Source organism: Microcaecilia unicolor, chromosome 3, assembly GCF_901765095.1.
Source record: "Microcaecilia unicolor chromosome 3, aMicUni1.1, whole genome shotgun sequence".
Taxonomy (NCBI): Eukaryota; Metazoa; Chordata; class Amphibia; order Gymnophiona; family Siphonopidae; genus Microcaecilia; species Microcaecilia unicolor.
Window position 1 is genome coordinate 228,585,417 of NC_044033.1, and position 24,772 is coordinate 228,610,188.

The 24,772-nt window shown below is 45.5% G+C and overlaps 1 protein-coding gene across 1 annotated transcript in view; it reads right to left on the reverse strand.

Annotated features, from left to right (window-relative positions):
- LOC115466349 (butyrophilin subfamily 1 member A1-like) overlaps positions 1–24,772 on the reverse strand; it is a 292,649-nt gene that overhangs the window by 159,648 nt on the left and 108,229 nt on the right. Inside the window, exons 4-5 of the mRNA XM_030197538.1 lie at positions 18,701–18,982; positions 18,319–18,447 (exon numbers count right to left, since the gene is read on the reverse strand). Coding sequence (XP_030053398.1) covers positions 18,319–18,447; positions 18,701–18,982 — 411 coding nt within the window. The remainder of the gene's footprint in view (positions 1–18,318; positions 18,448–18,700; positions 18,983–24,772) is intronic.

The window sequence follows — 24,772 nt, forward strand, 5'->3', positions numbered from 1 at the left end:
ACATCTGCCGAGCTGTGACCTGCTGAGACACTCTGGTCTGCGAAGCCAGGGACAGGAGGTTGTTGGCCCTCGCTTCGGGAAGGAAGGCCTGAGCCGTCTGGGTGTTCAGCAGAGCTCCTATGAATTCCAGAGACTGGGTTGGCTGGAGATGGGACTTTGGGTAATTTATCACAAACCCCAGCAGCTCCAGGAGTTGAATAGTGCACTGCATGGACCGGAGGGCTCCTGCCTCCGAGGTGTTCTTGACCAGCCAATCGTCGAGATATGGGAACACGTGCACTCCCAGCTTGCGTAGATACGCCTCTACCACCACGAGGCACTTTGTAAACACCCGTGGGGCAGAGGCGAGCCCAAAGGGCAGCACACAATACTGAAAGTGCCGTGCGCCCAGGCGGAATCTGAGATACTGTCTGTGAGCTGGCAGTATCGGGATGTGAGTGTATGCGTCCTTTAAATCCAGGGAACATAGCCAATCGTTTTTCTGAATCATTGGCAGAAGGGTGCCCAAGGAAAGCATCCTGAACTTTTCTTTGACCAGGAATTTGTTCAGGCCTCTCAGGTCTAGGATGGGACGCATCCCCCCTGTTTTCTTTTCCACAAGGAAGTACCTGGAATAGAATCCCTGCCCTTCCTGCCCGAGTGGTACGAGCTCGACCGCATTGGCGCTGAGAAGGGCGGAGAGTTCCTCTGCAAGTACCTGCTTGTGATGGGAGCTGAAGGATTGAGCTCCCGGAGGACAATTTGGTGGCAGGGAGGCCAAATTCAGGGCGTATCCGCACCGCACTATTTGGAGAACCCACTGGTCGGAGGTTATGAGAGGCCACCTTTGGTGAAAAAATTTCAACCTCCCTCCGACCGGCAGATCGTCCGGTACGGACACTTTGAGGGCGGCTATGTTCCCATGGATCCAGTCAAAAGCCCGTCCCCGGCTTTTACTGTGAAGGCGCAGGGGGCTGCTTAGGCGCACGCTGTTGACGAGAACGAGCGCGCTGGGGCTGTCCCTGTGCCTGACGAGGCCTTCGGGCCGGCTGGGTGTACCTACGCTTGGTAAAAGCATAGGGTGCAGCCTGCCGGGCCCGGGAAAAACGTCCACCTGCTGAGGTGGATGCTGAAGGCGCCCGGTGGGAGAGCTTGTCGAGGGCGGTTTCCCGCTGATGCAGTTGGTCCACCAGCTGCTCGACCTTCTCACCAAAAATATTATCCCCCCGGCAAGGGACGTCAGCCAGTCTCTGCTGGGTGCGGTTGTCCAGGTCAGAGGCACGCAGCCATGAGAGCCTGCGCATCACTATACCTTGGGCCGCAGCACGAGATGCTACGTCACAGGTGTCATATATACCCCTGGACAGGAACTTTCTGCACGCCTTCAGCTGCCTGACCACCTCCTGAAAAGGCCTGGACTGCTCCGGCGGGAGCTTGTCAACCAGGTCCGCCAGTTGCTTCACATTGTTCCGCATGTGGATGCTCGTGTAGAGCTGGTAAGACTGGATGCGGATCACGAGCATGGAAGATTGGTAGGCCTTCCTCCCAAACGAGTCCAGAGTGCGAGACTCCCACCCCGGGGGCGCGGAGGCGGTATCCCTCGAACTCCGTGCCCTCTTGAGAGCAGAATCCACGACCGCCGAGTCATGAGGCAATTGGGGCTGCATTAACTCTGGGTCCGAGTGGATTCTGTATTGGGACTCTGCTTTCTTGGGGATAGTGGGATTAGATAATGGTCTCATCCAGTTCCGAAGCAGTGTCTCTTTGAGGACATTGTGCAACGGCACCGTGGAGGACTCTCTAGGTGGTGATAGATAATCGAGGACCTCGAGCATCTCAGCCCTCGGCTCATCCACAGAGACCACGGGGAAGGGAATGCATATAGACATATCCCTGACAAAGGAGGCAAAGGAGAGGCTCTCAGGAGGCGAGAGCTTCCTCTCTGGTGAAGGCGTGGGGTCGGAGGGAAGGCCCACAGACTCCTCTGAGGAGAAATATCTGGGGTCCTCCTCCTCCCCCCACGAGGCCTCTTCCTCAGTGTCGGACATAAGCTCATGCAGCTGAGTCCTCAACCGGGCCCGGCTCGACGTCGAGGCACCGAGGCCTCGGTGTCGTGGAGCGGTGGACTCCCGCGCCGGTGGGGACGAAGCTCCCTCCATCGACGTCGACGGGGACTCCACCTGCGTGGCGGTCGAGACCGGCGCCGCGAGTGGCGTCGGTGTCGAAGGCCTCGGCACCGGGCTAGAGCTCGCCGGCGCCACAGTCAACGGCGCCGAGGGCGCAAGCACCCCCGGCACCGGCACAGTCTGGCGCATCAGCCCTTCCAGGATCCCCGGAAGGATGGCTCGGAGGCACTCGTCCAGGCCCGCTGCCGGGAAAGACGGGGGGGCCGGTAGAGGCGTCGGTGCCGGAAGCTGCTCGGGTCCAGGAGACTGCACCGAAGTGCTGGGACCCTGACGCGTCGGTACCTCCACTACCGAGGGGGACCTTTCCTCTCGACGCTGACGCTTACTCGGCGTCGACTCCTCTCCAGCGCTGGGGGCCGGGTGCATCGATGGCGACCGATGACGGTACTTCTTTGGTTTCTTGCGGTGCCCGTCATCGGCGCTAGGTGGAATGGAGGAGGAGGAAGTCGATCCCCCTTGGTCTCGAGGGACCGGGTCAGACAGGGTTCGGTCCCGAGGGCCATGAGCAGAGGGAGTGACCGGGGCCGATTGCCCACGCGGCCTCTCACCCCTACCGTCACCGGAGGACCGGCGGGCCGACGGGACCTCTGCTCCTGGGGTCGATGCCATCGGTGCCGATTTCGCGGACATCGATACCGGTACCGAAGAACCAGCCGTCGATACCGATGCCGTCGACGTCGAGGGGCCGGCGCAAGTTCCAAAAAGACGGTCCCGAAGAACTTGCCTCGCAACTTGAGTCCGTTTCCGGAGACCAAGACACAAAGTACACGACTTGGTATCGTGCTCCGGTCCGAGGCACTGGAGGCACCAAGCGTGAGTGTCGGTCTGCGAGATAGGCCGGCCGCACTGACCACACTTCTTAAATCCACTCGGGACCTTCGAGGACATCGACGGAAAAATCGCGTCGGCGAAATCAAAGTCGTCGATGGTGGCGGTAAAATCACACCTCGAAAAACAACTCGACCGCGCGGCCACAAGGCCGCAACGCGACGCCCCCGCTAGAAAACGAGAGAAAATACAGCGCGTTCTTTTTTTTTTTTTTTTTTGAACAGAAGAAAAAAAGTTTTGGGAACACGCAACGAATAACAACGAAAGTAACGAAGGTTCGCGAACAACGCGACGGTTTTCCGGGGCTGTGGAAGAGAGAGAGGTGAACACGTCTCTCTCCAGGCGCGGAAAAGAAAAGACTGGCGGGAACGGTCACGCACGGGCGGGAAGACGGCCGCGCATGCGCGGTGGGCGTGCCCTGCGTGCGGACCGCCCACGAAGCTTCTTCCGGTTGGTGGGGGCTGCTGCGGACGTCGCCCAGTCGTGAGAACAAGCAGCCTGCTTGTCCTCGGAGAACAATTATCACAAAGCAGCAAAATCTCACGCTTTTGTGCCTGCATTCTAGTGTCTAACTTCTTTAGCCACTGCTTCCAAATTTCCCCAGTCATCCATGAATTTGCGTTAGCCTCGTATGACACAGGAAGTCGCTTAACTTTCTTGAAGCAACGGGGCAGTTTGCTCTTTCCAATGACGAAGGGTTCCAACTTCTCACTCCCATCCATATTGCAGCAAAGGAGGATCGTCAGTCGGTATGTCGATGTTTTATCTCCAGTAGTTTCGGCATGTTTGAATGCAAGTGTTCCATCAGGAATCGCTCTCCAGTAGAGACCATTTTCGTCAGCATTGAAAATGTCATGAGGTACAAACTGGTTCAAGATGGTAGGAAGAACTGAAACAACCCAATTTTCAGCACCAAAGTCATCAGCGTCTTGTTTCTCACCATGCTGTTTCTTGAATTTTATGCTGTTCCTCTCCTTCCATCTTTCCAACAATCCAACAGTGGCTTTGAATTCAGTTAGTCCAAGACTTTCAGCTAGCTGGTTAGCTTTCTCCATAAGCAGTGGACCACTGACAGGAAACTGTCTGCTCCTGACTCGAGAAAACCACCGAAGAAGAGCATCTTCTACCTCCTCAGCTGTTCCCACCCGTTTTTGTTTCTGTTCTGGATTTGTGTTGTTTTTCCAGTCTTCCAGAAGCTGGTCTTTCTGCTTCAAGACACGTGAAATTTGACTGGGATTGACACCATATTCTTTAGCAATAGATGCTTGACTTTGTTTTCTACATTTTTAAGAACTTCTATTCGTTCAGCCAGTGTTAAAGTCTTACAGTTCCGCCACAAGGCAGTAATTTTGAAATCTCATTGGTTGTCACATGCCAATCGACTTCCATATTCCATGCGCGCGTTAATGCGGAGTCTTTCCTGCAGAGGAACGGTCTTGAACCATGCATATAAGCGAATCTTGCACTTATCAGTGGTGTGCTAAACCGAAGTTTGTCCCTACAGAAATTGATGGTGCCAAAAATGGGACCAAAGTACGGCATGCAGTTAAATACAGCATGCGCTTATACGACGTGCACTTAAATGGAGTGCACTGTATTATGAAGAATTCATTGATGAGAATCAAAACAATTCATTGATGAGGGTCAGAAATCTGTAACTAGACTTTATAATTTACTCCCCTGTTTACTAAAGCTTAGCTCGAGTTATCTGCAGTAGGGCCCATTTTATTCCTAAGGATCCCGCTGCAGATAACGCGAGCTAAGCTTTAGAAAACAACCCCTTTAATTAATAATCTACTTGATACCAAAGACCTCCAACTATCAAGTGAATTTGTTCCATCTACCCTGCAGCTAGCAACATTCTTCGAGCAAAAAATTACCAAAATTAGAACAAGTCTAACTAGCTTGTAGCAATTTCATCAACTACTTGAATATCACACATCAATACAAAGGCATAAAACTGATAGGATTTAGTCCTATTTCAATCCTCCTTCTACCACAGTGGTCAGATCCTTCCTCAGCAAATATTCTCGCTCGCATTGTACTCTTGACACATGCCGTAGCTCATTCTCTCAAAAGCCCCCAACTTTTTCATCAACATCCTGCATAATTACATATGCGCTATGTTAAAAAATGGCTCCTTTCCAATTGAGAAGGGAAATATAATTTTAACTCCTATTTCTAAAAATCCTTTAGGTAAATTGAACAAAACATCCAATTACAGACCGGTGGCTTCAATACCCCTGTTCATGAAGGTAATAGAGGGATTGGAAAGTAAACAAGTAATGGAATACATATCACACTTCTCCTTAATTGATGAAAAAGTTGGGGGCTTTTGAGAGAATGTAGCTGGAGCATGTGTCAAGAGTACAATGCAAACGAGAATATTTGCTGAGGAAGGATCTGACCACTGTGATAGAAGGAGGATTGAAATAGGACTAAATCCTATCATCCCAATACAACACGAACAAACCCACAAACAAACATACCAGATTACATCCTCCCTATCTCATACAGCCTGAAAATTCTCAGCATCTCAGTCGACCGTAACCTCACACTAGAGAACCAAGTGAAATCTACAATAAAGAAAATGTTCCACTCAATGTGGAAACTCAAACGTGTCAAACCATTCTTCCCGAGGAAAACATTTTGCAACTTGATACAATCAATGGTACTAAGCCATGCTGACTATTGCAATGGAATTTATGCAGGTTGCAAAGAACAAATCATAAAGAAACTTCAGACCGCTCAAAACACGGCAGGCAGGCTTATATTTGGAAAAACGCGATTAAAAAACGCCAAACCCCTCCAAGAAAAACTGCATTGGCTCCCCATCAAAGAACGTATTGCTTTCAAAATCTGCACCATGGTTCAGAAAATTATCTACGGCGAAGCCCCGGGATACATTACAGACCTCATAGACCTACCAACCAGAAACACAACAGGATCCACACGAACATGCCTAAATCTCCACTACCCAAGCTGCAAAGGACTCAAATACAAATCAGCTTATGCATCCAGCTTTTCATACATAAGCACACAACTATGGAACGCACTACCAAATCCGTGAAAACAATGCATGACCGACCACCTAAACTTCTGGAAATCACTAAAAACTAACCTGTTCAAAAAGGCATACCCTATCGACCCAAGTTAAATGCCTGAAACCTGCAACACAACGAAACCAAAGCTCGTAATGGATATAAAATAACTCTTCCTCTCCACGATTCCCTAATGCGTCTGTTACACATGAACCTTATTCTACCACAATATCACTTTGTATTTGTTCATACTGGAATGGGTGAATGCCTCTACGGTACATACAGGCTTATTTTCGAAAGAGAAGAGTGGCCATATTCCGACCCAAATCAGGAGATGGCCGCCCTTCTCCCATGGGCGCCCGAATCGGTATAATCGAAAGCCGATTTTGGGCGCCCCCAACCGCAGTCCGTTGCGGAGACGAACAAAGTTCCCAGGAGCGTGTCGGTGTCAGGATCTCGGATACTAGAGGTATGTGAGCCTTTGGGCTACCGCCGTTGAGCAGCAGCAGCAGGCAAGACCCCCCCCCCCCCCCCCCCGACCAGGACTGGGCTAACACAACACACAGGACAGGAGCTGCAAAGCAGGAACACACAGGACTAGAACTATCAGACAGGAACATAGGACTGGAACACCACTTCACCTGCACTTAGCCACCGTCCCCCAGAAGTTGAGCCCCTGGATTCAGGCGGCCGGCAGGACTTACCGTATACAGGAAAACACAGGGACTGGGACTCTAAAACAAGCTTGGCAAAACAAGGACCCAGAATCAGGACTGAGTGTACTTCTTCAGACAATGAAATATCATACAAGCTTGCACAAAACAGGAACTCATGGTAAGGCAGAGGGAATTAGAGAACCAACACAAGACAGGCAAGGCAGACAAACACTAGAGGGAACAAGACAAGGCATACAGACATGAACCAAAACAAGGCCGAAGTGTTCCTAACAGCACCAACCAGACAGAAGTGCTCCTACAGCACAGACAGAAGTGCTTCTAAGCACCAAAAGGGAAAGGCAGGGAAGCCAACAGGGAAAAGCAGGGAAGCTCAAGCAAATCAGAAGTGCTCCTACAGCACAAACACTGACCGCGACCTTTGGCGTTGCAAAGGCAAAGCAGGAAGTTTCCAGGTGGCTAATAAGCCCATCAGCAGCTAAGGGTGAGGCTAGCTGCCAAACTTCCAAGCAAGACTGGAGGGCTAAAATATCTGGACCGGACTGAAAAGAGTCTGGAAAGTCTATGTCAGCCAACGGTTCTGGCCACCAGAGGGCGAGAGGAGCACAAACCAAGAAAAAAGTCACAAATATGACAGCTGGAAGGGTAGTGAAGGCGGGACAGGGGCGTGCCGGGGCGTGCTTAAGAGATGGCCGTCCTCGGCCGATAATGGAAAAAAGAAGGGCGGCTGTAGGGAAAATTTGGTCCGCTTTTTTGGACCCTTTTTTTTCACAACTAAGTCCCAAAAAACTGCCCAAACTGCCCAGATGACCACCGGAGGGAATCGGGGATGACCTCCCCTGACTCACCCAGTGGTCACTAACCCCCTCCCACCAAAAAAAAAAACAACTTTAAAAACTTTTTTTTCCAGCCTGTATGCCAGCCTCAAATGTCATACCCAGCTTCATGACAGCAGTATGCAGGTCCCTGGAGCAGTTTTTAGTGGGTGCAGTGCACTTCAGGCAGGTGGACCCAGGCCCAACCCCTCCCCCCCTACCTGTTGCACTTGTGGTGGTAAATGGGAGCCCTCCAAACCCCCCCCAAAACCCACTGTACCCACATGTAGGTGCCCCCCTTCACCCATAAGTGCTATGGTAATGGTGTAGAGTTGTGGGGAGTGGGTTTTGGGGAGGATTTGGGGGGCTCAGCACCCAAGGTAAGGGAGCTATGCACCTGGGAGGCATTTTAATGTTTTGTTTTTATTTTTAAAAGTGCCCCCTAGGGTGCCCGGTTGGTGTCCTGGCATGTGAGGGGGACCAGTGCACTACGAATCCTGGCCCCTCCCATGACCAAACGCCTTGGATTTGTTCGTTTTTGAGATGGCCGCCTTCGGTTTCCATTATCGCCGAAAACCGAGGCCGGCCATCTCAAATCCGCCCAAATCCTAGGCATTTGGCCGGCCCCAACCATATTATCGAAAGAAAAGAGAAAATGTTTCTAGGCAAGTGGAAAAATGCAAACATGTTAGATGCTACATTCTGGTGGAACACATTAGGTTTGGTATCAAAATTTGAATTAAAATCTGCTGAAAAAACAAATAACCTACAGGCCATTCTTTAGACATGGAAACCTTTCGATACATATTTAAAATAGGATTTGTAATCACATTGACATTCTATGTATGGATATATAAAGGCTCAAGGCAACCAGTGTCTTATATATACTCAAACCATTTTGATATTCACAGAAAACTAACAGTTTACCCCGTGACACTGTAGTAATGCCAACACAGTCCATTCACTTTGAAAACATAATAAAAAGATTTTAACTAAAAAAAAAACAAGAGCTGTCATAATGAACCTGAAAAGAACAGAAAGAGAAATCAGATAAAAACCTGTTTATTGCTGTTCCTTTCAAGTCTGTTTCCTGAATACAGTATAACAGCAAGCCGTGATCAATCTAGCCATGTTTTCTTCTGCTGGTTTTCTCCAGACTATGGAGTGTTTGGGATGGAAACAACTGAGTACAGGACCTACTCATTGGGCACAACATACCTCAGATTTATGTCAGTTTACTCCACGGACCATGGCATAGTTTAACTGCTTCATTTAGGGGGGGGGGGGGGGCAAAGGGCAGGGCAATATTGCTTACAAAAGTGCTAAAAAGAACTGGCTCAAGAACCAAACCCTTGTGGCACTCCACTGATAACATCCTTTTCCTCATAGTGCGCTCCCACCCAACCAGTTCCTAACCCAGTCAGTCACTTTATGGCTCATAACGAGGTGTTAGGACTGGGTAGTCAGCCCTTGTGCCACGACTGAGCACGGTGGATGAAGAGCAGCGCCGCGCTCGGTGAGGCAGCTGGACAACCCCTAGCTTCACCTGGGAAGCGACCACCGTTCCCCAGGAGTTGAGCCCCCAGGTGCAGGTGGCCACCAGAACTTCGGGATCTGGACGGGGTTGGGCAGCCACTGACCTGGCTAGTGGTAACAGCGGGCGTAACTTGGCGGGTAGGCAAGTACAGTCCAGAGATCAAGGCAGGCAGCACTACAGTGGGTGAACAGGTATGGTCCAAGGGTCAAGGCAGGCAGCAACACAGCGGGTAATCAGGTCCGGTCCAAAGGTCGAGGCAGGCAGCAACACAGCAGGTAATCAGGTCCGGTCCTAAGGTCAAGGCAGGCAGCAAAACAGCAAGTAGTCAGGAACGGTCCAGAGGTCAGGCAGGTAAAGCAGACGAGTAGAAGTGAAGCACACGATACGAGCACCAAACCTCTAACAAGATAGAAGCTGAAGCAAAGATGGTGTCCCAGGCCAGCTCTTAAATAGGCCTCCAATCAGAGGATCCTGGTCTCAGCTGAGAGGCGAGAGATCTCATAGGGCACGCCCAAAAGACATTCAAGATGGCTGCCTCCTTGATGAGCTACCTAAGATGGCTGCTCCTCAAATGATCCTTCCAAGATGGCTGCCCCTCAGATGATCTTCCCAAAATGGTTGCTGCTCAGATGATCCTGCCAATATGGCCACTGCCAGAATAACAAGGTAGGGATGCAACAAGAGGGCACTCAGTTTATTTTTTTGTTGTCTATGGGGAACAGTGTCAAAGGCTTTGCTAAAATCTAAATAGCATATCATTTGCATATATATATATCTCATACATATTCATTATGGTTATTCCAAAAATTTAAAAAAGACAATTAAAAGACTGAATAGGAAGCCAGTATATCTATCTATATTTATTATTCTTTAAATTGAAATTAGCCAACAATGGGAAATTTCTCTCAGTATGCCCCCTCTCACAGTCACATGAATTTGCAAAGGGAGAGCACATTTTCTCTGTCCCCCTTCCCTAGGCCTGACACCAGTACCTTCCCCTATTCTCTTCGCCAAAGCATAGCTCTTTCTCCCTTCCTCCCTCTTTACCCAGCACTTCCCACCTTCCCTATGCCATGCCAGGTTTCAGATCTGCTGCCCTTTAGTTAATTGCTTAGTTACCAAACATGAATTAGCCGTACATAATGGTTAGAGCAGCAGGCTAAAAACCAGAGTTCAAATCCAACTGCTGCTCCTTGAGATCTTGGACAAGTCATTTCACCCATCATTGTCTCAGGTACAAACCAGTTATAAATCCTCCAAAAAAATACATAGAAGCCCTTTTACAAAGGCATGCTGAAAAATAACCTGCGGTAATGTAGACAGAATCATTTTTCAGCGCACACGTAAAAAATGCCTTTTTTTATTTTTGCCCGATTACCGCCCGCACGCCAGAAAATAAAAATATTTTCCAGAGCACGTAGTGGACGCGCGTCGAAAATGAAATTTCTGCAAGGGCCACGCGGTAGGCACCCACATGGCTTAGTAAAAGGGCCTCAGTGTACCTGAATGTAACTCACACTGGCATGAACTAAATCCAAATCCAAAATCTAGTATTAGGCATATTGTAAAGTAATACAAAATATTAAAAGTCACTCAGGACCTATAAGTCAAATCTACAGTACCATCATAGCACTTACTTCTAAGAGTCAAATAACAAAGGTTTATCAAGGAAAAGATAGAGCTGTAAACAAATCAGTGGACAAAAGAACATTAATATACCGACTAAACAAACTGGATTACTACAGATTGATTCTACACAGACATTCAATGCTATCAGAATAACTGGCCTCCTTCACACAGACAGACCACCACCAAGAATGGGATAAGTACCCACAAGCTAAATATAGACATATGTAGACAAAAATTAAGCTAAACCCCCAAGAAGCTGGGCTCTGCATACTATATGACACCGGAGAACTAGAAACAGTAATGTATTTCATTCTCTACTGTGCAAAATATAAAGACAGCAAAAGTAAACAAAAACAAACACATTCCACTCATGAAATTAAAAATTAATACAAAAAAAATAAAACTTCAAGAGAAAATAAGATACCTTTTTAATGGACTACTTTATTATATTTTTTGATTATTTATTTTAACACATTTATACCCCACATTTTCCCACTAGTTGTAGGCTCAATGTAGGCCTCCGATTAGCTTTCAGAGGCCAAAACCTCCTTCCTCAGGTCAGGATAATTTACTTACTTGAGGAATTTAGATTTTGGCCTCTGAAAGTTAGTCAAAAAATGTATTTAGTCCAGTAAAAAGGAATCACTTTATTTTCTGTTTTTTTTGTTTAATTTTTAATTATTAACTTTAATGTACACTAACATTTCACATTATTTACCTTAAATTTAAAAATAAAATTATTTTTTCTACTTTTGTTGTCTAGCCATTTAATTTTTCTAATTGTAGGTTGCAGTCTCTGGTCACTAGAACATAAGAACATAAGAGTAGCTATACTGGGTCAGACCAGTGGTCCATCTAGCCTAGTACCCTGTTTTTCAAACAGTGACAAAGCCAGGTCACAAGTACCTGGCAGAAACCCAAATCATGGCACCACTCCATACTACAAATCCCAGGGCAAGCTGTTGCTTCCCATGTCTGCCTCAATAGCAGACTATGGACTTTTCTTCCAGGAACTTGTCCAAACCTTTTTTAAACCCAGAAACGATAACCGCTTAACTATTCGCTGGGTGAAAAAATATTTCCTCCTATTTGTTTTAAAAGTATTTCCATGTAACTTCCTTGAGTGTCCCCTAGTCTTTGTACTTTTTGAACGAGTAAAAAATTGATTTACTTCTACTCGTTCTACACAACTCAGGATTTTGTAGACCTCAATCATATCTCCCCTCATCCGTCTCTTTTCTAAGTTGAAGAGCCCTAACCTCTTTAGTCTTTCAACATACGAGAGGAGTTCCATCTCATTTATCATTTTGGTCGCTCTTCTTTGAACCTTTTCTAATTCTACTATATCTTTTTTGAGATATGGCGACCAGAATTGAATGCAATACTCAAGGTGCGGATGCACCAAGGAGTGATACAACGGCATTATAGTGTTTTCGGTCTTATTCACCATTCCTTTCCTAAAAAGTCACACACTAAGCAGAAGATTTCAGAGTATTATCTACAACACCCAGATTGTTTTCTTGAGCGCTGACCCCCCCCCCCCCCCCCCCCCCCCAAGGTGGACCCTAGCATCAGGTAACTATGATTCGGATTATTCTTTCCAATGTGCATCACCTTGCATTTGTCAACATTAAATTTCATCTACCATTTAGACGCGTGGAGGGGGGATAATCGAATGGGGACGCCCATCTCTAAGGACATCCTGGCAAAGGGGCTGGGAAACCCATATTATCGAAACAAGATGGGTGTCCATCTTTCGTTTCAATAATACGGTCAGGGATGCCCAAATCTCAACATTTAGGTCGACTTTAGAGATGGTCATCCCCAGTTTTTGGCCATAATGGAAAGCGAGGACGCCCATCTCAAAAACGACCAAATCCAAGTCATTTGGTTATGGGAGGAGCCAGCATTCATAGTGCACTGTTCCCTCTGACATGCCAGGATACCAACCGAGCACCCTAGGGGGCACTGCAGTGGACTAACTGATGCACTAACTGAACGGAAAAAGCTCTTCCCTTACCGATCCCTTAGCAATTCAGAAAGGAACGGGCATGAATGAAGGAAATTGCATACAAATGAGCTGCTCGCTGTTAGCTCATTTGCACATGATTTCCTTCCTAAGGAGCGGAAGCCAGTGCAGAGCAGCCAAAGACAGCTTCCTACATGCAGACAAGCAGTGTATTTAATAGCTGTCTACAACCTTAAATAAATTGCCATCTACAACCTTAGAAAAGTACAAGCCCAGGTGAAAACATCCAAGTGCTTGTCAGGGACACATTTTTTTTTTTTTTTTAGAGTATGGGTAAAGGACTTCCTTTGCTATGCCTCCATCCCTGCAACGGCAGTTGAGGACGTCCAAAATCTGATGTTTCTGTGAGAGGGATGTCCATGCCTGCTATGCCTCTGACACCCCTTTATTTATTTGGATTTTGGATCACAAGTAGTTGCAGTGGGATTTGAACTGGCCATCTCTGGACTACAAGATCAGTGCTCTAACCACTAGGCCACTCCTCTGAAATTTGGCTGTCCCTGTGGGGGGGGGGAGGCAGTTCAGGACGTCCAAAATGTTTGAAAGAAGGACGTCCACGCCTTCATTATGCCTCCTCTGACACACATACCACCCCCCCCCCCCCCGGGACCTGCATACTGCCCCCCCCCCTACAGGGACAGTCAAATTTCAAGGGAGTGGACTGGAATGTAGGAGTGGAGGAGTGGCCTAGTGGTTAAAGCACTGGTCTTGCAATCCAGAAGTGGCCAGTTTTTTTTTAAAGTTCTCTATTTTTGGTGGGAGGGGGTTAGTGACCACTGGGGGAGTCAGGGAAGGTCATCCCTGATTCCCTCCGGTGGTCATATGGAGGCATATTTTCAAAGCACTTTGGGAGGCTAAGTTCCATAGGTTTCTATGGAACTTTGGGAGGCTAAGTGCTTTGAAAATGAGCCTCATAGTCATTTAGGGCAATTTTTTGGGACTTGCTCATGAAAAAAAAAGGGTCCAAAAAAAGTGCCCTAAAGTCTCGATACTGCCGCCTATTTTTTTTTCCGATTATCAGCCGAAGACGCCCATCTCTCCTCGGCCAATAAACATGCCCCAGTCCCGCCTTCACCACGCCTCTGACACACCCCCATCAACTTTGTCCGTTTCCGTGACAGATTGCAGTTGGAGACGCCCAAAATCGGCTTTCGATTATACCGATTTGGGCGCCCACAGGAGAAAGGCGCCCATCTCCCGATTTGGGTCGAAATATGGGCGGCTTTCTCTTTCGAAAATAAGCTGGTTAGTGTCCTAACTTTTGCAGCCATAGTCGCCCTTTCAAAAATTAAATGCAGCTACAGTAGATTTCCTTTGCCGTTTCATCCCAGATAGTAGCTCAAACTTGATCATGTTATCATCACTGTTTTCCAGGGAACCCAACACCGCCATCTCTCACACTATACCCTGCATGCCACAAAGAACCAGATCCAAAATGGCTCCCCCTCTCGTCGGTTCCTGGACCAGCTACTCCAAGAAGCAGTTGTTTATTACATCTAGAAATTTTATCTCCCTGGCACTCCCTGATGTAACATTTATTCAGTCAATATTGGGGTAACTGAAATCACCCATTATTATACTGTTGCCCAGTTTGCCAGCTTTCCTAATCTGTGTAGACATTTCTTCATCCGTCTGTTCGTTGTGTCCTGGCGGACAGTAATACTGCCCTACAAGAATAATCCTTCCCTTCACACATGGAATTTCTGGATCCAAGATGGCCACCGGATACGACGCTGAGAGTATAGCTCCTCAAACAGAGTGTAAACTTTTTCCTGTTTTAACCTGTTTTTGATAAACTTTAATTCTCTACATTTGCGGAATGCCGAAGAGAAAGGGGAAACCGAGGGGACCTCTTCCTCCCAAGGTGGAAACCCCTTCTCTTCGCCAAACATCTATCTCAACGTTCCTGGCTTCTACTCCGACGGGCGCATCCGCTGCCGGTACTGGGGAGAGTACCGGCTTGGAGAGTGATTTTTCACTCAGCCCTGCAGGCCCTTTGACTCCTCCGTTTCCGCAGCCGACCGGAGTATTAGTGCCGGAGAAGGAGATGTCTAAATCTCCGAAGGAGAGGCAGACTCCAGAAGAGATCATAAAGGCGCGGGGGAAAATGGAGGAAGCCCAGCATATACAGGCGAAAGAGACGGTCCCGATGCAAGATCTTTCTGTGACACAAGCTGAAACAAACTTATTACTGGCGGGGACACAGCCTCTGATAAGATCAGCCGAAATATTGCTGGAGACTATTTGGCCTGTGCTGGAAAGCCTCCATAAGGTCTGTTTATCCTTTATTTCTGTATCCCTGAATAATTCCACACAAGTAAAATCTGTGAAAACTGAACTAGAAACTATCTCAGTTAAACAAATGAAAATGGATGGAGAGTTGAGAAAATTAAATGAAGTCCAAACCCAACTACTTGGAGATAAGTTGCTAACTATGAGAAAAATTGAAAATCTAGAAAATTCTTTGAGAAATCAAAATCTAAGAATTTTGAATTTCCCTTTAAATTACTTAATATCACTGAAAGAGATGTTCTTTAAATTCTTGAGAGAGGAGTTTAAATACTCTGAACAGATGTATCCTCCTGTTCATAAAATTTATTATCTGCCAATAAAAGCAGGAAAAGTCACAAGAATATGAGCAAGAAACTCAAGAAATTCAAGATCAACCAAAAGATCAAGCAGAGGGCTTGGACTTAACTACCTTTCTAGAACAATCCATTGAAGAGGAAAAAAAGAGATCTACATTAATTGTGAAGTTTGTCTTCCTCCAAGATAAGGAAGCCTTGTTGAAACTCTATTTTCAGAGAACAAAAATAGACTTCTTAGGAGGGAGAATTCTTATTTTTCCTGACGTATCTAAGTGGACACAATTGCGTAGAAAGAAGTTTTTGGAATTAAGTCAGGATGTGATTTTGTTGCAAGCAAAATTTCAATTGCGTTTCCCATGCAAGTGTTTGGTATTATACAAGGATAAGAAATATATCTTTTATGAGGTTGAACAACTTTCTGATTTTATAAAGGCCAGGAGGCAAACTGGACAATCCTTATAGTAATTGGGCTTATGTTATATGAGAAGCCAAATGTTTGTTTTATTATTTTTTGATTTAACACCAACTCCTCTTGGTTAAGGTGTAGGACATCTTGGATCTTTATTTGTGGACTAATTATAGCCAGGAGTTAAATTGATCTATTTGTTTAGCATATTACCTGTTTATAAATATGTTTCCTGTGCTCTGTAATATTACCTCAAAGATATTTATCTTTGTAAACCCAATGTTAAAATGAATGAATAAATAAATAAACAAACAAACACATGGAATTTCTATCCATAGTGATTCCACACTTCTATCTGTGTCATGTCAAATGCTTATTTTATTTGACTCAATTCCCTCTTTAACATATAGTGCAACCCCCTCTCCAATTTGATCCTCTCTATCGTTAATACAGTGTCCCATTGATCGTCCTTTTTCCACCATGTCTCTGAGATACCTATTATATCTACCTCATCATTTACTACTATATGTTCTAACTTTCCCATCTTTTAGGCTTCTAGCATTTGTATACAGGCACTTCAAATTGAGTTTTTTCCTTTGATCTACAAGCTGCTTAGAAGTTGAAGGGGATAATGTACAACCTTTATCCTACTCTCTCATTAAGTACACCTGGCTTACTTTCAGCATTGTTGAAACCTCTCTACTGGGATTCCATAAATGTCCTATTTCAAAAGTATCCTTCAAGGATACTCCATGCCGAACCATGAGCTCCTGGGCGACTGTCGGCTTCCCCCCCCCCCCCCCCCCATTCTAGTTTAAAAGCTGCTCTATCTCCTTTTTAAAAGTTAGCGCCAGCAACCTGGTTCCCAGAATGTCACCCATTTCCTAACAAATCTAAATCCCTCATCCTTGCACCATCGTCTCAACAACGCATTGAGACTTCAGTGCTCTGCCTGCCTTTTGGATCCTCTGCGTGGAACGGGAAGCACCTCTGAAAATGTGACCCTGGAGGAGCTGAACTTCAGCTTTCTACCTAAGAGCTTAAATTTAGCTTCCACAACCTCCCTCCCACATTTTCCTATGTCACTGGTACCTACATGTACCATGACAGCCAGCTCCGCTCCAGCACTATCTAAGATCCTGTCTGTGTGATGTGCGAGGTCCGCCACCTTCGCACTAGGCAGGCAAGTCACCAGGCAGTCCTCATGTCCACCAGCCACCTAACTATCTATATGCGTAATGATCGAATCACCAACTACAATAGCTGTCCTAACCCTTTCCTCCAGGGCAGAAGTCCTTGGAGACATATCCTCAGTGCAAGAGGATAGTACATCCCCTGGTGGGCAGGTCCTGGCTACAGGAGTACTTCCTACTTCATCAGGGTGATGCTCTCTTTCTAGGAGACCTCCCTCTTCCAAGACAGCACAGGGGCTGCCAGACTGGAGGTGGGATTTATCTACAACATCCCTGTAGGTCTCCTCTATGTACCTCTCTGTCTCCCTCAGCTCCACCAAATCTGCTACTCTAGCCTCAAGAGAATGGACCCATTCTCTGAGAGCTAGGAGCTCTTTGCATCAGGCACACATATATAACTGCTCACCAACTAGGAGACAATCATACCTGTGATACTCAGTGCAAAAGACTGGATAGCACCCCTCTCCCTACTGGACTGCTGACTTTATCTTAGTATTTTTGAATTTTTCAAAAATTTAAAACTTGCTAAGGTATTAAGGATATTAGCCTATTATAAAAATATCTTTAGTTTATATGGTATATTGTATGATTTATTTAGTCTTTTCTTCTTTGGAAGTAATGCAATGTAATTAAAACTCTGTAAAAACACTCCTTGCTTGTTATCCTAATTACAATAACTGACTATAAATGAAAAGTTGTGCCAGGGGTGGGAGGGATGAGGTCTAAACTAGGTCCTGCAGTGCCTGCAAGAGGCTGTTAATGCTGTGGTACAAAGTTAAAGTTTTAAAACTAGGGGGAAAAGAGTATGGAGATTAGTTGATAGTTTGCTTCTGTATATTTTCATTCTGCCTATCACTAACCTACAATTCCTCCTTTAAACCCCAAGTTCCCAAAGCACAAGGCAAATCATGCCCGACTAGGTGAATGCAAACAAAAACCCAACCCATGATAACATGATAACATCACGGGGAGGGAGGAGGAGGAGGAGGGAGACTGACAAAGGTGTGCAAAGGGCTCTGCCCCTCCATATGGATTCATTTCATTTACTCTCACTTAGTCGGGTAGATAGCAGCAGGGAAGGAAAGGGAAGAGAAGCTGGCAGTTGGTGTTGCTGCCATGGACTCAGGCAGGAGAGCAAGTGGAGCAGGAAGGGTAAGCTAGCGGTTGGGGCTGGGGAGGCTTAGCTTCCCCATGCTTCTTATAAATGGCACCTATGATGCCATTCACAACCAACCCAGATAAGAACAGATTGTTTGGGAGGGGCAATGCCCCCCTCACCTACCAAACCTTTGCCCATGCCAGGCACCCTCCCATCCATCTACTCCAATTGTTCACTCCTCTCTCCTCCTGTAAATCTCCCGAGACACTGCTAGAATATGGGGATGGGGGGGACGGATGGGGGAGATGCTTTACCTTTCTTGTGTCTTTCTTTCCTCAAGTGGTAAATAACCAATACAACCAGTGAACCACATGGGATTATCACAGACGCCAGAAGGATGGAGAGAGAGACCATCCAACGGGAGACCCGCTGGAAAAATATGCCTGAAAAAGAAATGAAACCAGGTGATTGAACTTTAAATAGAATATCACAATCCATATTTGAGAATTCCTAATCTGAAAACGGAGCTATACCAGAGGAATCAAATAAAGAAATGTTCACATGGGAGAGACGGAAGAGATGGTAATAACCTTCTGTGCATCCGAAACTACGAGGTGCTACCAGTTTCATGATATTAGATCTCAATCATATGAACACTCTATGTTACTGAAGCTTATTTTTGTGACTGTGACTGACCTGCTATAGAAATCGATGATTCTCTCTCTTGGTTCATTACAGTGTTTCTAATATGACAGGTAATCTTGTCATACTGATTTGTTCTCATAAGTAGGGAAGTTTTGATGCTGAACAGACCATTCTGCCTTTGTAATTCTGTTTCAGATGCTGGTATCAGACTCTGCCCAACTTCTTGTCTAAAGGTCACTTCAGGCTCTGGATACCATCCTGCAGATTCACAGAGGATATTTATCCCCCTGTCCTGATAGTCCTTCACAGAGATTGAAAGAACACTGCCCAGACCTAAAGGAAAACAACATCAATCTGTCAGAATATTAAATATTCATTTTGATAGTGAAATATTGAAGTGATGGTGATTTTTCCTTCTGCTGCTGATGGAGAACAGGCCCAGAAATCCTGATCACCAGGAAAAATGTGGAAATATCAGTAGTCCAAAATACTGAAACCAGTTCAGACAGATTTTCCCACTATCATCAGTTACTTTCCCCTATACCAGTAGCACATCCAGATGGCCAATTTTGAGTGGGCCTGAGTACAAAGTGGGTGGGCACAAAATTTTCTCTCTGCTTTCCATCCCCCCATCCCCCAGTAGATGACCTCCTCCTCCAACAGTCGGAGCTCCTACCAAGCTCAATAATCAGCTTCACTGTCCCTGAGCCATCACTATTACTGCCAGCAAACTGTGCATGCTTAGTTTTTACGCATTTGTGAAAACTGAGTTTGCTCAGTATGCCAGCCGTGGCCCAGGGACATTGGCAATGACTGCTGAACTTTCTAGGAGTTCTGTCTGCTACAGGAGGAAGTCTTCAGCTGGCGGGACTTGGGGATCCTTGCCAGTCAGAGAAAAGGTGCATTGCTACTGGGTGGGCTGAAGCAGAGTGGATGGGCCCTTGCCCACCTAGGCCATCTGTTGCGACACCACTGAAACAAAGTATTGAGGCCACAATTTTATTTGGTTTCATTTTGGAAACAGAAATTAAACTACATGGAATTACGGAGAATAACTCTCTTAATCCCCTGTGTACAGCCCTGGCTGAAATAAGCACTTTTTAAAAATGTATATATACATTTCAGCTGAGTGAATCAAGGTGTGAACTATGAAGATTGCAGAATGTAGAAATTGCTTTTCATCTAGAGAGGCTTAAATATTTATATTATGAATAGAGGAATAAAGGGCGGAGGCTGTTAGCTCACGAATTAAAAGTTAAAATGGGCCAACAAATATTTCACAAATTAAAGATGGTAGAGGTGATGGTGGTGGTAGGGATATGGTACATTAAAATGAGAACATTAAACAAGCATTTAAAAGGTTTTATGAAACTTTGCATCAGAGTGAAGTGTAGGTGAGAGAATAGCAGGTTGCTGATTTTCTGGAGAAGTGTCTGTTACCATCACTCAATGGAGGAGAGTAGACAAACGTTGGATAGGATGATTTATGAAGAGGAGATAAGGAAGGCTATACAAACTCTGAATATGGGCAAAGCTCCAGGCTTCCGTGGCTACACAGTAAAGATCTACAAGACCTAGTGCTAGCCTGACACCCAGACTCACCAAGGTATTCAATGACATTCTGCAGAGTGGCTGCATGCAAGAGTCCATGGGAAAAATGGTGGAGGCTATTATTAAGAATAAAATTACAGAGCACATACAAAAGCATGGGCTACTGAGACAAAGTCAGCACGGATTTAGTGAAGGGAAGTCTTGCCTCACAAATCTACTATATTTTTTCAAGGGGGTGAACAAACATGTGGACAAAGGGGAGCCGGTGGATATTGTATATATAGATTTTCAGAAGGCATTTGACAAAGTGCCTCATGAAAGACTACAAAGGGAGAGTCATGGGATCGGAGGTAGTGTATTATTATGGATTAAGAGCTGGTTAAAAGATAGGAAGCAGAGAGTAGGGTTGAATGGTCACTATTCTCGATGGAGAAGGGTAGTTAGTGGGGTCCCTCAGGGGTCTGTGCTAGGACCGCTGCTTTTTAACATTTATAAATGACCTTGAGATGGGAGTAACTAGTAAGGTAATTAAATTCGCAGATGACACAAAGTTATCCAGGGTCGTCTCATCGCAGGAGAAGTGTGAAAGATTACAAGAAGACCTCATGAGACTGGGGGATTGGGCGTCCAAATGGCAGATGACGTTCAACGTTGACAAGTGCAAAGTGATGCATGTGGGAAGGAGGAACCTGAATTACAGCTATGTCATGCAAGGTTCCACTTTAGGAGTTACAGACCAGGAAAGGGATCTGGGAGTCATCGTAGATAGGACGTTGAAATCTTCAGCTCAATGTGCTGCAGCGGCTAAGAAGGCGAACAGAATGTTGAGTATTATTAGAAAAGGGATGGAAAACAAGAATGAGGATGTTATAATGCCGTTATATTGCTCCATGGTGCGACAGAAACCTGGAGTATTGTGTTCAGTTCTGGTCGCCTCATCTCAAAAAAGATATAAAGGAATTAGAGAAGGTGCAGAGAAGAAGGGCGACAAAAATTATAAAGCGATGGGACAACTACCCTATGAGGAGAGGTTAAGACGGCTAGGACTCTTTACTCTGGAGAAAAGACAGCTGAGGGGTGATATGATAGAGGTCTACAAAATAATGAGTGGGGTAGAGCGGACAGATGTGAAGCGTTTGTTTACACTTTCTAACAATAATAGAACCAGGGGAGACAAGATGAAATTAGAATGTGGTAGGTTTAAAACAAATTGAAGAACGTTATTCTTTACTCAGCGCGTAGACAGACTCTGGAACTCATTGCCGGAGAAGGTAGTGACGACAACTGGCCTTACTGAGTTTAAAGGGGGTCTGAAGGAAAAGTCCATTGATCATTATCAACAAACGCTGACACCATCCAATTCCTCCAAGAATGGGACGATCTATGTACAACAACATTTGACAAAATCGCCCCAATCCAAACCAGAACATCACACAGGAAAAAGACAAATCTATGGTTCACCGAAGAGCTGAAAAAACTTAAAACACAAGTCAGGAAACTAGAACGAGAATGGAACAAAAAGAAAGACGAACAAACACTGAACGCATGGAAATTACTTCGGAGAAAATACAAATATACCATAAAACAGACCAAAAGACTACATTACAAAACAATAATAGGACCAAACTACAAAGACACACATAAACTCTTCAACCTTGTGAACAAACTGCTAGACACCACACCAGTTACAAACAACGGCAAAGATGTACCAGATGTGGACAACCTTGCAAAATACTTCAAGGAGAAAATTATACAACTACGACTCAAAATACCTGCTAGCCCTATTGAGTATGCCACAGTTTTAGATTGTCTAGACCCAGAAGAAGGAACATACCCTGCAGACAGAACATGGACCGAATTCGAAATACTATCAGAAGACCTCATCTCTGAAACTCTCAAAAGATATGCCAAATCCCACTGCAAACTAGACATGTGCCCAAACAACCTCATGAAATCTGCTCAACAATTCATAATAGACCTAACGAGCCATGTGAACTTCATGCTACAAAACGGACTCTTCCCAAAAGAAAAAGGAAAAATCTTACTCACCCCAATTCCTAAGGACACAAAGAAAAACACAAGTGAAATAACCAACTACAGGCCAGTAGCATCCATACCACTAATAACCAAAATAACTGAAGGACTGGTAACCAAACAACTCACAAACTATCTAAACAAACACTCAATACTGCATGACGCACAATCAGGATTCCGGTCGAATCATAGCACAGAAACAGTATTAGTCACCCTTATGACCAGATTTAAACAAATAATTGCAACGGGCAACAACATACTCCTCCTACAATTTGACATGTCAAGTGCCTTCGATATGGTTGACCATGGAATCCTATTACACATACTCGAATACTTTGGCATTGGAGGAAATGTCCTGAATTGGTTCGAAGGGTTCCTAACCCAACGTTCGTATCAAGTCACATCAAATTCGACCACATCCAAGGCATGGACACCTGAATGTGGAGTACCACAAGGATCACCTCTCTCACCAACCATTTTCTACTTAATGATGATCCCTTTGGCAAAACTCCTATCAAACCATAACCTCAACCCATATATATATGCTGATGATGTGACAATATACATCCCCTTCAAACAAGACATTAACGAAATCTTCAACGAAATCAATCAAAGCCTACACATCATGAACACATGGGCGGATGCATTTCATCTGAAATTAAATGCAGAAAAAACTCAATGCCTGATTCTCACCTCCCAATACAACACAAAAGAATTCACAGCCATAAACACACCAAACCTGAACCTTCAAATCTCTGAAACGCTAAAAATCCTTGGAATCACTATCGACCGCCACCTAACGCTTGAAACTCACGCTAACAACACAACAAAAAAGTTGTTTTACAGCATGTGGAAACTGAAAAGGATAAGACCATACTTCCCAAGATCCGTCTTTCGCAGCCTAGTGCAATCCTTCGTGCTCAGCCATTTGGATTACTGCAACTCACTATACGCAGGTTGCAAAGAACAAATACTGAGGAAACTTTAAACAGCCCAGAATACAGCAGCTAGACTCATCTTTGGAAAGCCAAAATATGAAAGTGCAAAACCATTACGAGAGAAACTGCACTGGCTCCCACTCAAGGAACGCGTCACTTTTAAAATATGCACATTAGTCCACAAAATCATTCACGGCGAAGCCCCAGCCTACATGTACGAGTTGATAGACTTACCAACCAGAAACGCCAAAAGATCATCCCGAACCTTCCTTAACCTCCACTTCCCCAATTGCAAGGGTGTGAAATACAAAGCGCTACACGCGTCAACCTTTTCTCACATGAGCACGCAGTTTTGGAATACACTGCCGCGCATCTTAAGAACAATCACCGAGCAAGCTTCCTTCCGCAGATTATTGAAGACCCATCTTTTCGAAAAAAAATTTACGGAAAGAAACAAAACACATAAAGGCCACACTTAATGTTCACTAATACATCATACATTCACCTCTGAATTCTCATTCCCGTAATATCACATCTCTCATACCTTTACTCACAGAAAGATATATACCATATATCCTCATGCCTTTTTATCGCCCTCCAAGCTCCCAGGGTTTCCTTCCAAAGTTTCAATGTTTATGTTCCATTGTTACATTCCCTAACGACACCTCAACTGTTTCGCATAACTCTGCACAATGTAATCCATAACCAATCTGTAACAAATTGTATTTCTAACATTTAATTCATATTGTAAGCCACACTGAACCCGCAAAAAGGTGGGAAAATGTGGGATACAAATGCAATAAATAAATAAATAAATTATTACATTTTGGGGTTTTGCCAGGTTCTTGGGGCCTGGATTGGCTGCTGTCAGAGACGGAGTGCTGGGCTTGATGGACCTTTGGTCTTTTCCCACGTGGCAGTGCTTATGTACTTATGATCTGGAAGGCTTTGAGAGATGGTTAACCATCCATGCTGTTGGCAGTTGACGCTAAGAAAGTGTTTGATAGAGTGGGATGGGGGTTCAGTTCTGAGCCCTCCAGAGAGTGCAAAATGGGTAGATTTTTAGAGGGCATATGGGCCCTTTATCTGGAACCGAATGCACAGATTAGGATTCATGGTGGGCTATATAGAAAGCTGTAGGTTTGGCAGGTAACATAGTAACATAGTAGATGACGGCAGAAAAAGACCTGCACGGTCCATCCAGTCTGCCCAACAAGATAAACTTGTATGTGTATACCTTACCTTGATTTGTACCTGCCTTTTTCAGGGCACAGACCCTACAAGTCTGCCCAGCAGTATTTCCCGCCTCCCAAGCACCAGTCCCGCCTCCCATCTCCGGCTCTGGCAGACCGTATAAGTCTGCCCTCCACTATCCTCGCCTCCCAACTACCAACCTCTCTTCCCCCACCTGCTCCGCCACCCAATTTTGGCTAAGCTTCTGAGGATCCATTCCTACTGCACAGGATTCCTTTATGCACATCCCACGCATGTTTGAATTCCGTTACCATTTTCATCTCCACCACCTCACGCGGGAGGGCATTCCAAGCATCCACCACCCTCTCCGTGAAAAAATACTTCCTGACATCTCTTTTGAGTCTGC